The sequence below is a fragment of the Lygodium microphyllum genome, chromosome 2 (assembly GCF_053477565.2).
Source record: "Lygodium microphyllum isolate KBCC chromosome 2, Lygodium_microphyllum_v1.1.10, whole genome shotgun sequence".
Taxonomy (NCBI): Eukaryota; Viridiplantae; Streptophyta; class Polypodiopsida; order Schizaeales; family Lygodiaceae; genus Lygodium; species Lygodium microphyllum.
Genome location: NC_141136.1, coordinates 137,061,058 through 137,078,604, shown reverse-complemented (window position 1 = coordinate 137,078,604; position 17,547 = coordinate 137,061,058). Strand labels below are relative to the sequence as shown.

Sequence of the window (17,547 nt, the reverse complement as noted above, 5' to 3'; positions counted from 1 at the left end):
AGACGGCATCACCACCATCTCCAGTCTTCCCCTATTCCCCTTCTCTCCACTGCTAAGACTCAAAAATGCTTTTTTCCTCTTATCCAACGCTCTTCTCTCTTTTTCTCTTGCTTTACTTAATCTGGTGCAAATCTCTCTTTTTACATGTGCAGCTTGACTTAAACCTATCCCTCGATAAGATGTGGACATCTTTTTGTGACTCTGTTTTCTTCCTGACAATTCCATGATAACAGGTAGTTGAATAGTTCTGCTGTGTTTCTTACAACCACTCAGCTTGAAACAAAAAATGCTACTAGAATTAGCTCAAACCAACAAAAGTCCCAATATTTTAGGTGATAGTTCAATATGGCTTAACAAGCGTCATCCTTTTATGTCTATCCCCTTGGATGTTCAGGTCCACTTTGACCAAACATCCAACTAAGCCTGACAAGACCAGCTGCACGCATCTATCCAGTTCCTCTGTTCTCTTGCTATTTAAGAAAACTGGTTAAGGTAGCCACAAAGCATGCATTAACTTTTTTTCATTGAACCAACTGCTCTGGCATCTAGAAGTTTGACATCTCAGATGTAAATATCAGGTGACAGACCCAATGTCCTGTCAAATGAGGTGCCTGATCATAATCAAAAGTCAATCCAAACCACCATATTGAAACACGCATGCTTAAGCCTGTGCATGATATTCAGTATTAAAAGTTTGAAAGCAATTAAAGTGAGACAATAAATCAGCAATACCCACTGTAGTATTCTGCCCTGAAGACATCAAATCAAGGGATCCCATCAATAGTACTTCAGCAGTATATCCAGCAGGTAAACCATTCAGAAAAGCAGATAACAAATTGAATAAGAAGTGAATGACAAATTTCATACATGGCATGAGTGTTCAACTTGCCAAGCCATATAAAACATGCAAAAGACATTCAAACTAGCATTGAAATACATCAAGTTTGCAACAGTTCTCTTATCAACTGATTTACAGAATGCTCACTGGCTAGGACTCCGGTCTGCTCTATCTGGAGACTTGTGCTCTCCATAGTCTGCATCATGCACTGCACTCTCACCAGCATTTTGGTTGTCATCTGCTGGACTGGCAATAGGACTACGACCATTTCCTGCAGGGCTGTATGAACGACTGGGTGCTTCATTCCTGGGGGTCTGAGAGCGACTACGGCTTGCACTTCGAGCTGGACGCTCCGGTTCAGAGAAAGACTGATTTCCTTTCTTTGGTAATGGACTGTTAAAAAAACAAAATAAGATCAATGTTGAATAGAGAAGTGAGATGAAGACCAGCAGCAGTTGGCAGCTGGCAAACCTGTAGCTGCGACCACGGCTGTCGCTCCTACTGCGGCTTCTTCTTTGCACAGCTGACGGGGATCTTGACCGCGATCGAGATCGAGATCGAGATCGACTTTTATTGTGCCTACCATCAGGATCAGTCAATGTTCAATACAAGCATATTGTTATAACTTCCCTTAACATTCATAAGCTAAATGCAAATGAAACCTTGGGCTACTGCGACAATTCCTTTCAATATGACCCCGCTGACCACACCGGTAGCATTTGTTTTTCCAGTCTCCAGCTTTGCAATCCCTAGCCCAGTGACCATCATGGCCACAGTTGTAGCACCGTCCTGTCCCTGGAGGGGGGCCTCTTCCTACATAGTCACGAGAACTACCACCACCGCCACCACTACCACCACCTCCACCTCTGGGTCCCTGAGAACAAAAAAAGTATTATAGCCAAATGTTTCACAGTTGGGACTTGCAAACTCTCTTTCCTGAATTGCAAGTTGAAATTAGTACCCTTCTGGCAAACTCCACTACGATGCGACTACCGTCAAAGGTCCGTCCATTCAGATAGTGCCGAGCATCATCAGCATCTCGAGAATCACTGAAGTCCTGCACCAGACAGATTCCACATTACAAATCTGAGAAACCTTGATAAGGATAAAGCGAATAAACAGAAAGTTTGGAATAGAGATTCAGTTCACATACAACAAAGGCGAAGTCGTGCTTCAAATCCACATCTCGAACTCTGCGTAAAGGCGTACCAGAAAAACAGAGCAGTGCACCATGTCAAGCAGATCACCATATAGGGCGCATCAGATGAACCAAACACCATATTCCACCCTTGCCAATCGACAACGCATGAATCGACATACACAAAGAAGCATTGCCTAGATGCGCCATGGTCTCCCCCTTAACCCTTGAGAGCAAGGCCACCACAATGCCACCATGGACACTCTCAAAATTTACCTCCAGGCCAGGCGAAAACCCACCAAACCTTCAACAAGATCATTGAAGTTAACAAATGGACCTACTTGTAAACAAAACAACCTTTTGTTCACAGGTACACAATGTCGTCCATCCCCATAAACCTTTGATATCTAGATAAGAAACCCTCCCTCACCATGACGCAAGGGTCCAACCAGGAAAGGGATAATTCCAAACTTTGATCTAGGACCAACAGAGCTCTACTTTGGCAAGGTGACATACTGACCAACTTTCAAAAACACAAAAAGAGTAGCCATTCATTGCTACATATGTAACATCTCTTACCTGCCATATTTGCCAAAAAGTTCTTCAAGATCACGGCTGCGTGTGCGACTAGAAAGATGTCCCACGTATAGCCGAGTTGGGCCAGAGCGTTCATCATACCGCGGCATACTTGACAAATCCTCTGAATCTATAAGCACAACAAGAAATATGCAAACTCATTAGATACAAGAATAAATCTAATACAAGTATACAACACGGACTGAATCACCAATATGAAGCAAGTCGGACACCTCCAAGAATTGCAAATTAAGGTGGTCCAGTTATTAAGATGACTTCTACTCAAAGTGGGCAGAGTCATGAAGCTCAAAGTGGGTAGACCCTTCATGACTCTGCTTCAATCTTTAAGCTGTCCTGATGTTTCAATTTCAAGCTGCCCTGATCTCGTCATCATGAATGCAATGGTGGAAACTACTGGAATCTGTGATTATACGCGCTTTTCTTGTTTCTCATGCAAAAGCCTTGAATGGTCCTTTTGTCATGCCCTTTCAATGGATGTCTAGGGTATGCTCTTCTGATTTACCATCCCCAATAATTGTTTTTTCTGGGAGAATGCTGAAAATTTCTTCAAGTTCACAGCTGCGTGTGCGACTAGAAAGATGTCCCACACATAACCAAGTCGGCCTAGAGCATTCATAGTACCATGCTATACTAACAAATCCTCTATTCAGTAAGCACATTGCATAATATGGAAACTCATCATATAGAAGAATCAATCAAGCACAAATACATTTGGACTAAATCACCAAACAAATGAAGCAAGTTGTTTGGTAAAGCAAGTTGGGCAACTCCAAAAATTGAAAATTACAGTGGTTCAGTCTTTGCTCAAAGTGATTCAGTCCAAATGTAAATGTTCTAGATTGATTCTAGCATATGATGAGTTTGTGCATTTTTTGTTATGCTCATAGATTTAGAGGATTTGTCAACATGCCACAGAAAAAAGGAAAGCTCTGGCCCAACTTGTGTGTATGTGGGACATCTTTCTGCACACACATGCAATGCAGCCCTGACTTTGAAGATTCTCCTAGATAAAACAAAATTGCCAAGGCAATCCTCAAGCATATACGCTAGACATATTTTAAAAGGGCATAATCAAATGGTTCATTTGACAATTTTGACTGAGAAATCGTAAGCAGAAAAAGCGTATAATCACAGAATTCAGTAATTTTGATCGTTATATTCATGGTGACTAGATCAGAAAATTGAAAAATCGGTGCCACGTAAAAAACTGAACTGGTTGCCCGCATTTGGGCAGAGGCCGTCTGAAAACGCAGACGGTAGCAATAAACCCTAATCTCTAAGGAGCAATCAAAGGCAAGGGAAGGAAGCAAAACAACTGAGTTAAGTTATCCTCTAGGTCTGTTGCTACCGTAATCTGAGGAGCGACAAAAGACGAGGGAAGGGGGCTAAATACCTGTTAATAAGCAATCCTGTACACGCCTGTTCAGAAGAACCTGGAGAATCCACCAGAATGTTAGCAGAAAGCATGAAATGAACTCTTGCAGCGAAGGGGGAGAGAAGGGAGGAGGACTTGCCCTGGGAGACAGAGAAGTAGCTCTGAACCTTTCGATGATTCTTACGCGCCTTCACACATCTGGGCCGACTCGTCTTCTCAAGGCGGGCCGACTCGTTATTAGACTATTGCACAGATACACTAGGAATATTCGTTTGTCAAGCCGGCTGTGAGAGAGTTTTAGACATATTTCTCAAACCTATACGGATTACACATATGCATATCATCATGGGCTTCTTAAGAGGATCCACCGCTTCCCTAAGCTTCTTGCAATGGGGCATTGATCACAGGCGTGGTGCACCGCAACAGGCTAGTTACCTAGATCCCTTCAGAGGTTCTTAAGAGGATCCACCACTTCCCTAAGCTTCTTGCAATGGGGCGTTGATCATAGGCGTGGTGCACCAAAACAGGTTAGTTACCTAGATCCCTTGTGAAAGACCTCACGATGTTAACACTACAACACGCAAATAACATCTTCCGTGTGTTTGTAGAGATTATTTCTTCAATTTTCTATAGAGCCAATCAAACCTTTGAGAGAGGAAGATGCTTAGGCCAATCAAGCACCCCAAATATCTAGTGATAGTGTCTAGCTTGACCACCCTGAATGTGTTATCTTCCAATCATGTACGAATGCCTTCCCAAGAGAGATAAAGTATTTCAATTTTGCATGCACTTACATTTGAGCCCAAGATTATGAAGAAGCCTTCATACTCCTCCCTTAAGGTCTCCAATGATGATGGCTTAGCCTCAATGATGTCAAAATTACCATCCACAAACATCTGATCCACGAATGTTCCTCCACTTGGGGGTGGATCCTCCTAAGTGCTCACTTGTAGCCTTGCCATACAAAGCTCTTAGAAGAGGCTTAATGGCTTTGCAAATAGTAGTGGATCCAATGGGCAACCTATCTCATCAGCCTCTAAAGTGCAAACCCTTTGGACAAGATACCATTAATAGACACCTTGGAAGATGCATTACTAAATAGCACTTGTACCAAAATACAAAAACCATTGCTAAAACCAAGGGCTTGGAGTAGTTTGATCAAAAACTTTCGAGAAATCCAATCATAAGCTATATCAAAGTCCATGTTAATCAATACAAATTGTTTGCCTTATAACACTATATATTTGAGTAGCAAGAGTATATTGAAGATTAGATCTTGGATACACTTGGTAAGAAGAAAGCCATATTGATATGGGTGCAATAGGTTCGACAACACGAATTTTATTTGCCATGAGGTGGCCTTTGCCACTCTTTTATAAGTGGTGTTTAACATGTTTAGGTGGTGCCAATCATTTGGGTGTGTCCTCTACACTTCCTTAGGGTTGACTTTTATTAGCCCCTCATTGATGGCATGATACTTCCCCTTTCTCCCCGAGCCAGTTGAGCAACATGAAAAATCCTTAAGCAACACTTTCTAGAAGACTTGGAAGAACTCCACTAGAAACTCATTGGAACTCGATGCCTTCTTCCTCTTCATCTTCTGGACAATGAGCTCGAGGTCTTCTTTTATGAAGGATCTCAGCCTCCAACATGCGTTTGACCTTGACCTCCAAAAGTTTATTATCTTTTGGTGCCAACTATGCTAGAGATAAAGCTATTAATGGTCCAATCATCAAAGTATATTACAACATCATTATCAATAATGCAAGCAATGCTTTTTCTCTTGTTCTTTCCTTTCAAAGCATTTAGAATGAACTATTTTAAGGCATCCCCTCAATTTGCCACTTTGCTCCTAGTTGCACCCTAGAGCATCAACTTTGTTTTCTTCTTGACTAAGTAGGTAAGCTTCAAGATCTTGAAGTGGAAGAAGCATGTTTCATTAGAGCCCCATTAGAGATGCAAGGGCATACGATGAAACTAAATTTCTAAGTTATAAGCATGACTAGGGTAGATGTGGTCTTAGGCCAAGAGTGGTTGCACAACTTGGGTAGTATGCTAAAGTGTAGTTATGAGCATAACACTCTTGCATTTTGATGGGACCTAAAATGGGCCAGGACTAGCTATGGCACTAGCCGGACCTCATGCACACAACAGACAACCCCACCACACGGCCTTGCGAGCCAGGAGAGTCTATAATACACCGATGTACACTAAATAGATTTAATTATGCATTTGTAGCTGATATGTAGTCCAATGTTTACCTTCCCTTCTCCTCAAAGGGAGATCCCATAACATGTAGACATAGTGCCTCGTCACACAAACATCAGGAAGCTCCCCTCGGCTGATTGCCATGGCTCCACTGTGACTCTCCTACACCTTGGGGATTGGCCCCAAGATGCATCGCTCCAATATATAAAGCATAACTCACAAACTCCTCTCTTTTCTTGTTTTGTACGATACAAGAATATATAGATCCTCACCAAACACTCCCAAGGAAATCGTACAACTCACCTACAGCAAAGGCTCCTTTCCACTCAGCATATACGTCATGTCCTAGGAAGACAATTGCTATGCGATCCAAGACTGATACCATGTCATGCGTCATGCATAGTGCATGTGATCCTAGTGCACAAAAAATATTTATCAAATCAGCATTTTGTGATGTGGACAAACCAGCCCTTTCATGATTTTCACTAAACGTATGCTTCGATGTATGGAGACTAGCATCGATTTCTCATGCTACTAGCCCCTTATATTGAATTATCGCAATTCTAAATGAAATGCACAATCATATATTTCAAAGATTCAAACCCTCTCAGTCCTCTTAATCTCTTAACTCACCCTTTCTCTCTAATGTTTAGATTACGTTGCGTTGCATAGGTGTAGGGAATTATTCTGTATGTATTTTTTGTATAAAATGGAAAAAAACATGAACTATGACACATAAACAAAGCCAAACTAAAGCCAAACTTCATGCCTCAGCTTTCTTTTACAGCCACAACCACGAATCATAATTTTTTAGATTTTTTTAACACGAAAATCCTATTTTTTCCAATTTTAGCTATTTTTCTCTATTTATTTATTCATAAAAATAGATTATTTTATGATTTTTGATTAGCGACTTATTACGACAGCTGAAATATGTTTTGTCTCAGAATTTTATCCCATGCGCATCTCTTTTTCCCACTCGAAACCAATAAATCCTTCATTTTTACATCAAAAAAGCAATTTTCAGGCTATAATTTAATTATTAGGACTATTTATCATTATGGGTCTGCAATTTTTTTATGCACAGCCCTCAATCATAATACAAACGAGCTCCAAACAAATTTTTGTTCCATATGAATTCCATTTTAACCATCAAACATTTAAAAAAAGTAAAATTTCTTTATAAAAATGAGAGATACCGCTTATTTGCGTATTGCGGGGTTTTTGATTATTTTTCCAGGTTGCCAATCGACCAGCAACAAATCTTCAATGTTGAACATCTCCGCTCAGCCTCCTCTTGATCTTGGAGTAATTTGGGGCAAGTATCCTTCAACCGGTCTTCATTCATCTTCATGTGCATGAACTACCCCTTAAGGGGAGAGAGAGGAAGAAGAGAAAAAGACTAAAAAAATGAGATTTTTAAATCCTCCATTAAAATGGGTAAGCTTGCAGCCATCTTGTTCCTCTCCCTGCCCTAATGGAGAATCTCCCTCTCTCTCTCTCTCCAAACGAGTTTGAATCGGAGAGGCTTCGAGCAAAAATGAGGAGGCGCATTGATGCTTCCCTCTATTCGATAGTTTTTGCATTAGTTTCAAGGCTTTTATTAAGCCTAAGGTTTAGAATATTAAACAAACCAGTTCATCTTTTTGTGTTCACATTGTCTCACAAGTGGATTTTTCAATTTTGAAGACCAAATGAACTCCGATTTGCAATCCGACTAGACAAGCGGCTTCATGGCATCGAACTCCATCAACTTAGCCTCTCCCACACACTTTACGGCTTCCCAATCCAGTAGCTACTTTATAACGCCGAATCTTGCGGGGATTAAATGGAGGGTCAAATGACCTCCCATTGACGAACCGAGACTTGTGTTAGATTCCTAATGTCAAAATGCATCTAGGAAAATTCTAGCTCAGCCATCCGCCACCGTTTGATTTTTCATGAAAATTGGCTCTTTGATGCCTCTCAGGCACTTTGCGGCTCCAAAACGGGCTTCAACGCTCCAAGAACGGGTCCAAATTGAGTCCTAAAATCTAGCTCTCATTGGTGACCACGGGATAGCGTGACTCAGCCCATCGAATCCCACGAATAGATCTGCACATAAATACAACCACAAAGAGCATCAAGCTGATACAAAATAGATACACAACAAAACACATCACAGCTCTCACCCTACCTCTTGACAAAACCAAGGCATGAAATCCACAAGGAGTAGGCCTAGCACAATTTGATAAGAGGCCAGAGCTAGTCACTAACCTGCTACTCCAACACGGCCAAGCTACAAAGAACTATCAAAGAGGTCATCCTTAGTGATGGTCTGAACTGCCTTTCTAACTGAGGACAACTCAACCAAGAGCTCCTCCTAGGCGAGGACTCCTATAGCCTGAGCAAGAAATATTGTATTTTAGCACATGTCCTTTTAGGCTTTTATGTTCCATACTCAGGCATGTAAAAAGGAGGGAGCTGAGCATAGTGACCCAAGGAGAATAAGGCATTGGCCTCAGATCCTATCTTAGTACCCAAGAACCTACCAAGCCCTTGCGAGGTGACACTTAATCCTTTTCTAACGCTCACTTTTATTTTTACTCCAACCTTCTTTTATTTCCTTTAGTTTTCAGGTAGTTGCCACCCCTAGGAAGACAAGGCATCTGCATCGGGTCATGTCTCGTCCCTAGGAACCTACCAGGCCTTCGCAAGGCGATGAACAACTGCTCAAGGATTTTTCTTTCTTTCCTTTTCTATTTTTATAGGGGTTAGAACCCCTTTTTACACAACTCTATATATTTTTATTATTCAACTATTCAAGATTTTGCTTCTTTGCATCATTATTTTTTCTGGCAGGCTTTTCTAACTTCCTCACACTAACAGGACCTCCTAGAACGACCGCCTAGTAAGTCAGCAGAACATGGTCACTAGGTCTGCCTTCTAAAACAGGTCTTACAGTACCTGACAATGCCTTTGCAGGAGGCAATGACTACTCAGACCTCCCTTAGACATTCTAACCTAAACCTGAGACTTCATGCCTTAATTGTTGGTCCCCAACAAACGAAAAGAAAGTAACCCCTTACATACACATATATCATTAATGGCTTAAGGAAAAAGACCTTAGAAGGGGACGAAACCACCTAGAATGGCCACAAGAAGCTCCTTCACAACAAAGGCTCCCTCCAATGACTTCATTAACATGTATGATGCAATCACTAAAACAAAAAACCATTAAACTTACCTGCACCAAATAGACATAGGGCCCTCTTGGCCTAAAGAAATAGCACATTTCACTGCAAACTAATTAGCTCTCTTGGCCTAAAGAGATCAAACATTAAAACCTGTAAGTAATGGGCCCTCTTGCCCTAAAGAAATCAAACATGCCAGCTCATATAGATCCCTCCTTGGAAGAAGGCAGATATACGAAAATATACTCTATTCCAAAGAAAAAATTAGGGCTTTCTACCCTAGACTAAATGCATCAAGTTGTGACCCATCCCTCCTGTATATATAGTAAGAGGTGTACGCATAACATATCGTCTGACCAACCTATGGGTCCAGGATAATAATGGTAGATGGGTCTCGGCTACTCTTCACATTACCCATATCAACCATCACCTGCCATATAATGTGTGGTCTGATAAAACTCCCCACAAGCGACTAGGTCCTGTCTCATTATCAATAACAACATCTGGACTAGGACCACAATTGAAGAAGAGGTCCTCCTCATAAGAAAAATTGGCTAATGAATCCGCAAATTGATTCCAATAATGTGGAATCGGCTGAAGAGAGACGCTCTCAAATTCATTAAGTAGGGTTATAGCAGTTCGATGATACATACAAAGGATGGGATTCCGGATTGTGTATGTCTCGTTGAGTTGATTTAAGATCAGTTGGGAATACCCTTTTACTAACAACTATCGAATACCACCTTTCTTGGCAATACTTAGTCCCATAATTAAAGCTTTATACTCTGCCATGTTATTACCTCTTGCCCTAAAGAAATCAAACATGCCAGCTCATATAGATCCCTCCTTGGAAGAAGGCAGATATACGAAAATAGACTCTATTCCAAAGAAAAAATTAGGGCTTTCTACCCTAGACTAAATGCATCAAGTTGTGACCCATCCCTCCTGTATATATAGTAAGAGGTGTACGCATAACATATCGTCTGACCAACCTATGGGTCCAGGATAATAATGGTAGATGGGTCTCGGCTACTCTTCACATTACCCATATCAACCATCACCTGCCATATAATGTGTGGTCTGATAAAACTCCCCACAAGCGACTAGGTCCTGCCTCATTATCAATAACAACATCTGGACTAGGACCACAATTGAAGAAGAGGTCCTCCTCATAAGAAAAATTGGCTAATGAATCCGCAAATTGATTCCAATAATGTGGAATCGGCTGAAGAGAGACGCTCTCAAATTCATTAAGTAGGGTTATAGCAGTTCGATGATACGTACAAAGGATGGGATTCCAGATTGTGTATGTCTCGTTGAGTTGATTTAAGATCAGCTGGGAATGCCCTTTTACTAACAACTGTCGAATACCACCTTTCTTGGCAATACTTAGTCCCATAATTAAAGCTTTATACTCTGCCATGTTATTAGTGAATCCTACCCTGAGATAAGTAGCTAATTTCATTGTAACTCTACGTTGGGAATCTCGGATAACTACTCCAACACACCCTTTTTTATTAGGGCCCCTGGACGCTCCATTAAAGTATAATGTGTACGTCCACAATGGGTTTACACAGCTAGCCATCAAGAACTCCCCCTATTTGTAATGATGATAATCAAAATTCAACATATTTAGAGGATGGACTGATAGCTCCATCCCACCTTCTTCATTAAACTCAACAGGGATGCTTGTCAAGATTTGTAAACAGTGATGGCAGAAAACTTTAATCTCCCACACAAAGGGACCGTCTTCTTACTCAATCACTTTGTATCTTTTGCTCCACCAGATAAGCTTCCCCTAATGATATCTTTGCTCTGGATGCAGGTGCTCGAGATAAGGAATCAACCGCCCCATCAACCAGTTTAAACTCTCCTACAGGTCTCAAATCAACCCCAGCATAGACTTACAATGCATTTAACGTGTTAGCATACTAAAAAATAATAAGGTTTAATCTTATTAAGATTAACCTTATTTTCAAATTCCATTCCCTATAGATCAACTAATAAAGTTGTGGACTTATTTTTACCTATCCTAACTATCTTGTAAGGGCCATCCCATCTAGGTTCCAGCTTTCCTAGAAATAGCTCCCTACGTGCATCATAGTGTAGAACTAACTGCCCTTTTTTAAAGGTATGCTTCTTTGCTTTTAGATCATGCAACCGCTTCATCCAACGTTTAGCTATCTCTTGGTGCAACAAACTTTGCAATTTAAGCTCATCCAAGTGGATTATAGTCGTAAAATGCTCGAATAGGGCATCTTCATCACCCAAAGAATGATTGATCATGAATCTTATGGTCGGCAACTCAATTTTTAAGGGCAAGAAACACTCCTCCCCATAAACTAATTTGAATGGGGTGTGGCCAGTGGCTCGTTTGAACATTGTGTTATACGCCCATACTACCACATACAATTTTGTATCCCAGTCCCATTTTTTCTTTGACAATTTTTAATAGGATACTCACAAGCAGCTTATTAGTGCTTTCAACTTGCCCATTTGCTTGCGGATTATAGGGAGTCGTCTTGTTATGTTTGATCTTTCATGCTGTTCAAAGATGAGAGAGAGAGAGAGAGAGGGAAACTCAATCTCCATGAACCTTTAGGTTCCCATAGCTTTCTTCATTATTCCACACTAACTGAGAAGCACTCAATACAATGTAAAGTAACCTAGTCTTAGTGTTGACTAGACTGACTAACTCTAGTTAGGTCACCTGCTAACACAAACCCGACTTATTCAATGTAGTCACATGGAGACACCACACACCTAGCTAACATAGATGTCGGTCACACATAAAGACGTACCTACTGAGCTTGACTTCTAACACTCCCCCTCAAGCTCAAAAACCAAACTCAAGTCATCTGCATCACTCCAAGTAGCTGTCTAAAGTGAATGAACTTATCTTTACCAAGTGATTTGGTAAAGATGTCTACTTCCTGGTCTTCAGTCTTCACATGCTCCAAGTCAATCTGATCTGCTAAAACCATTTCCCTGATGAAATGGTAGTGAACCTCAATGTGTTTCGATCTTGCATGATAGACAGGATTGCTTGCTAACATGACACTGCTCAAATTGTCACAGTACAGCCTGACTTTGCTGTCCAAGTGTACTCCCAAGTCATTCAACAATTTCTGTAACCACATAGCTTCACAGGCCGCTAAGGCTGCACCACGATACTCGCTTCCGTACTAGACAGTGCAACTGTAGGCTATTTCTTACTCTGCCAACTGATCATGCTACTACCCAATCCAAATGCATAACCACTGGTTGACCTCCTGTCATACGTGCAACCAGTCCTGTCAGCATTAGTATACCCCATCAAGTCAAGGGGTTTCCCATATGCATAAAACAACCCATGATCTATGGTACTCTTTACATATCTCAGAATTCTCCTAACTGCATCCAAGTGTGGTTTGCGAGGCTTCTGCATGAACTGACTGATCAGCCCCACAACATAATTCAAGTCAGATCTAGTGATCGTGAGATAGATCAAGCTACCTACCATTTGTCTGTACATGGTAACATTCTCAATCTCTGTCCCAACATCAATCTGCAGCTTGACATTCTGCTCTAAAGGCGTATCCATAGGCTTGCAATCAGCCATACCATATTTCTGTAACATGTCCTGAACATACTGCTTCTGTAGCAGCCATATGCCTTGAGGTGTAGAGACAACCTCAATCCCCAAAAAATATTTCAGCTCTCCTAGGTCCTTGACCTTAAACTCAGCCTGTAAACATGTCTTTACTTCAGCAATCCCGCTTTCATCATCTCCTGTAATGATTAAGTCATCAACATAGACCACTAGAAATACATAGCCACGATTCGTCTTCTTCACAAACAAACTATGATCAGCATCGCCCAATCGGAAACCATGTTGCTGCAAATAACTGCTGATGCGAGCATTCCATGCTCTGGGTGCCTGTTTCAGCCCATATAATGCCTTTTTCAGCTGACATACATGTGCTGGAAATTCTGGATGCACATAGCCTTCAGGCTGTTCCATGTAAACTTCTTCATGTAACTCTCCATTCAAAAAGGCATTCTTTACGTCCATCTGCCATAATTTCCAGCCTCTAGCTGCTGCCAAAGCAATCGCAGTTCTAACTGTAGCCATCTTTGCTACAGGGCTGAAAGTCTCCTCATAATCAAGACCATACTGTTGCGCATACCCTTTTGCAACCAGCCTGGCCTTGTATCTTTCCAATGATCCATCTGATTTACATTTTACCTTATACACCCACTTGCAGCCAATAGGTGTTTTGCCCTCAAGCAACTGTACCAAATCCCATGTGCCATTTTCAGCCAAAGCTGAATATTCCTCATCCATAGCAGCATGCCAATCCTCATCTACAACTGCCTCATCAAACTTACTTGGTTCTCTAAAACCTGTTACTTTCGTTATATAAGCATAATGACGGGTTGAATATCTAGTGTAAGTATACCTATCAATAGGTCGTCTGACCCTCTCTGATCTCCAAAGCTGTGGCTCACTGTGAGCTTGCCTCTAATGAGGCGACACATAACGACTCTGCCTAGCACCTGGCATCATAACAGACGGAATCCCCAATTCATTGTCTAAGCTGTCACTGCTAGATGAATCATAACCTGCAGTGAGTGGACCTGTTACATCTTCAAAAACCTTTTCTTTTCCCTTATCTGTTCTCCCCCTCACTGACATATCCGTCTTAGTGGATGTAGCAGTGTGACTGCGCAATCGTCCTGTCCAAGGACTCACTGTAGATGATACATCACCTGTTTGACCACTCATGGAAGTACCCTCTGCAGGAGTTTTTTCAGCATGACTCATACTGGGTGAGCCATCAGTAGAGCACTACAATAGGATTCCCATACCAGGATGCTAACTCATCAAATACCACATCTCTGCTTATGAGTGTTTCATGCGTAGAAGGTACATAACACTTATAAGCTTTTTGTTCCTGTGCATATCCCACAAACACACTCTTCACTGCCTTAGGATCCAATTTCTTCCTCTTCTCATCCGGTATATGCACATATGCAATGCTGCCAAATACCTTCAAGTGCGAAATATCAGGTTTATGACCATATAGCCTCTCATATGGAGTGACATCATGAATCCCTGCTGTAGGGATTCGATTCAGCACATAGACAGTAGTCATCACTTGCTCATCACTGCTTTAGCCCAATAACCATTTGGCAGACATTTCTCATTCAGCATAGCTCTAGCTGATTCCATCAGGACCCTGTTTTTCCTCTCTGCAACACCATTTTGCTACGGTGTATAGCTACATGTGAGCTGTCTTCTGATCCCATATTTAGCAAGATACCTATCAAAGTAATTAGAGACATATTCACCTTCTCCATCTGATCTCAAACAGGATATGTAGCAGCACTCATTTTTAGCATGCTTCTTGAAGTCTTTGAATGCATCAAACACATCATCTTTATGCTTCAAAACATAAAGCCAAGTGTACGTGCTGAAATCATCAATAAATGAGACATAATACCGTGCATCTCCAAAAGAAGCATTATGTGAAGGACCCCAGACATCAGAGTGCACCAACTATAAAGGCCTAGTGCTGTTTTTTACATGTTTCATGAAAGGAAACCGTGCCTGCTTCCCAAACTGACATGCAGGGCATACATGACCAAAGTCATTATACTTGAATTTAGGTAATCCAAGTACTACTTCCTTCTGCTGCATAGATTTCAACTTTTGTACATTGACATGTCCAATCCGCTTGTGCCAAATCTCTACATCCCGAATGGCACTCTCATCATGAGCAAACATGGCTGCCTTAAGTCCCGGAATGGTTGCATCCAATGTAAACATCCTGCCATCCCTTCTGCCCTTTGCAATTAACTTGCAGCCATTTCCATACTCCTCAATGAAGCATCCATATTTGTTAAATCTCACTTGCAGATTCTGTTCTGCCATTTGACCCACAGACAAAAGATTCTTTGTTATAGCCGGTACATGTAATACATCATGCATGCCTTTCTTCTTGCCATTAGGCATCATAAGAGGAACAATCCCTTTATGCTTTATGTCATGTTGGGTGTCATCCCCAGTACATACATAACCATGTGTACCTTCAACCATCTCATCAAACCACTCTCCATGCGGTGTCATGTGGTTTGACGCTCCAGAGTCAATGTACCATCTATCATCTCTATCATGTCTCGATGTATTTTTGGATACATACTGCATGGCAAAGAGTCTATCAACTTGCTCATCATGAGCACCACTGGAAGATGCATAGTGCCCATGTTGTCTGCCCTTTGCCTTCATATCTCCCTGCTTCTTGTAGCAATCCTTTGCAATGTGCCCATACCTGCCACAATAATGGCAATCTTTGTCTCTGTTGGACTGATCAGAAGATTGCCATGAACCAGATCCACCACCTCTACCTCGGGGTGATCTCCTCCTGCCTCTAAACCCACCAAATCCACGCTGGCCTTGTGTATTTGCACCATGCCAATTACCCTGATGCTCTGCTGTCCATAAGTATTACGAGTGCCACTACGACCTCGAAATGAACCACAACCTCTAAATCCTCTACCACGGTGGCTAGAGTATAACACAGTGTCTCTACTCTGAGATGCACTGGAACCTGTATTCAAACCAAGTTTGACCTCCTCATGTAGCGACAAAGCAACTAGCTCTTCCCAGGTAGGGGGCTCTTCTCTAACAGAGATGGATGTGTCAAAAGCTTTGTACTCTTTCCCTAATCCATTCAAGGCAACAACAATCATATCATCTTCTGATACACTTGAGCTAATGGTAGCAAGTTGATCAGCTATGGTGTTAATCTCCGTGGTATACACCTGGATGCTCCTGCCATTCCTAGACATGTTGTTGAGCTGCTGTTTCAACTGGATCTTTCGTGCATGTGCCATGGTTTCATAATTTTTCATCAGTATGTCCCAAGCATCCTTCAGAGTCTCACATCCAGTGATTTGAATTACCATAGCATCAGATATACATAGAGAAAACCAATGTAGCACCTTGCATGCTCTCTCATTCCATAGCCTATAAGCTCTTTTCTGTTCATTAGTTGGATTTGTTGCAGGCAACTCAGGAGCAGCCTCATCTCCTATACATAGATCCCAATAACCTTTGCCAACCAGAAAGTTTTTCATCCTGAATTTCCATAATGCAAAGTTCTTGTTGTCTAACTTTTCTCCAACTATCTGAGTGATATTGTCAGTCCCATGTACATTAGCCATGATGCAATAGACTGTCTATCAAGTGCTTGACTCCCTGCAAGTCGATAACTATCACTGAACAAGTTCAATCCACAACAGTTTATACCAGTTTTCTGCAATTAATTGTAGTAAAAAAACCAGGGTATTTCAGCCCACTGATAACCCAAAACAACCCACAAACAAGTGGTCTCAGTTGTAGGAATAACTGTCAATACATAAGCTATGTACTTGCTTAAGCTTAAGCTTTTGCAACCTCACTGCCATGGTGAATACATGAAGTCTAAAAACTGTAAACTGTGAGTAACCAACAGCAATTCCAAGGTCAAAACTGAGTGGTATTCATGTCATACATGTCCCAAAACTTCCCACATAGCTGCTAGTACATTTGGCAGTCAAGACATAAGCACAGAGGCACAAAACAGTGCATAACCAGCAAGTATAAGTGACATAAATTTGCTTATAGATCACCAACAACCAATATTCTGGCAACCAAGATGTATTTCAGCTTCAAAAGTCCTCAAGACATGTCATACATTTACTTTATAGTGGCAAGTTCAATACATGAGCATTTGAGTAGGCATAGACAACCTGTCTTCATTAATCACTGTCAAAGAGTACATGATTGTTCATAACCATGGCTATTCACAACCAGCCCTAGCACTGTCAAGGGACTTATTTCAGGTTCAGATTTGAATATTCAGCAGCATCCAATGCTTTCCTCAATCCTCCATACATTCAGCATGCATATGTCAGTTCATATAGGTGATAGAAGCTCCAAAGTGACATGTATTGCTTTACCAAGATACAATGCTTGTCATTCACTGTGTATGACAGTTTCAATCATTAACATATTTTAGATCTGAATGATTTCAGTGAGCAATTTCAACTCAAATGCATTTCATCAAGTACATATGTCCTCCTGGCATATACCTTTGCTCCATCGATGCTTCTAGATATGTTTGAGGGCTCCAGATTCATGTCATAAATGCATACATGCTTTGTAATGCCTGTATACAACAGGCCACTGTTT

At 41.3% G+C, this 17,547-nt stretch overlaps 1 protein-coding gene across 1 annotated transcript; it reads right to left on the bottom strand.

Annotated features, from left to right (window-relative positions):
• Positions 1–775: 775 nt before the first annotated feature.
• Positions 776–4,262, bottom strand: LOC148040370 (serine/arginine-rich splicing factor RS2Z32-like). The gene is made up of 8 exons (XM_087698913.1): positions 4,088–4,262; positions 3,967–4,006; positions 2,556–2,682; positions 1,992–2,031; positions 1,800–1,895; positions 1,501–1,712; positions 1,310–1,417; positions 776–1,231 (listed from the first exon to the last, which is right to left on the bottom strand). The coding sequence occupies exons 3-8, from the start codon at positions 2,660–2,662 to the stop codon at positions 982–984; spliced, it is 813 nt and encodes a 270-aa protein (XP_087555039.1). The 5' UTR covers positions 2,663–2,682; positions 3,967–4,006; positions 4,088–4,262; the 3' UTR covers positions 776–981.
• Positions 4,263–17,547: the final 13,285 nt, after the last annotated feature.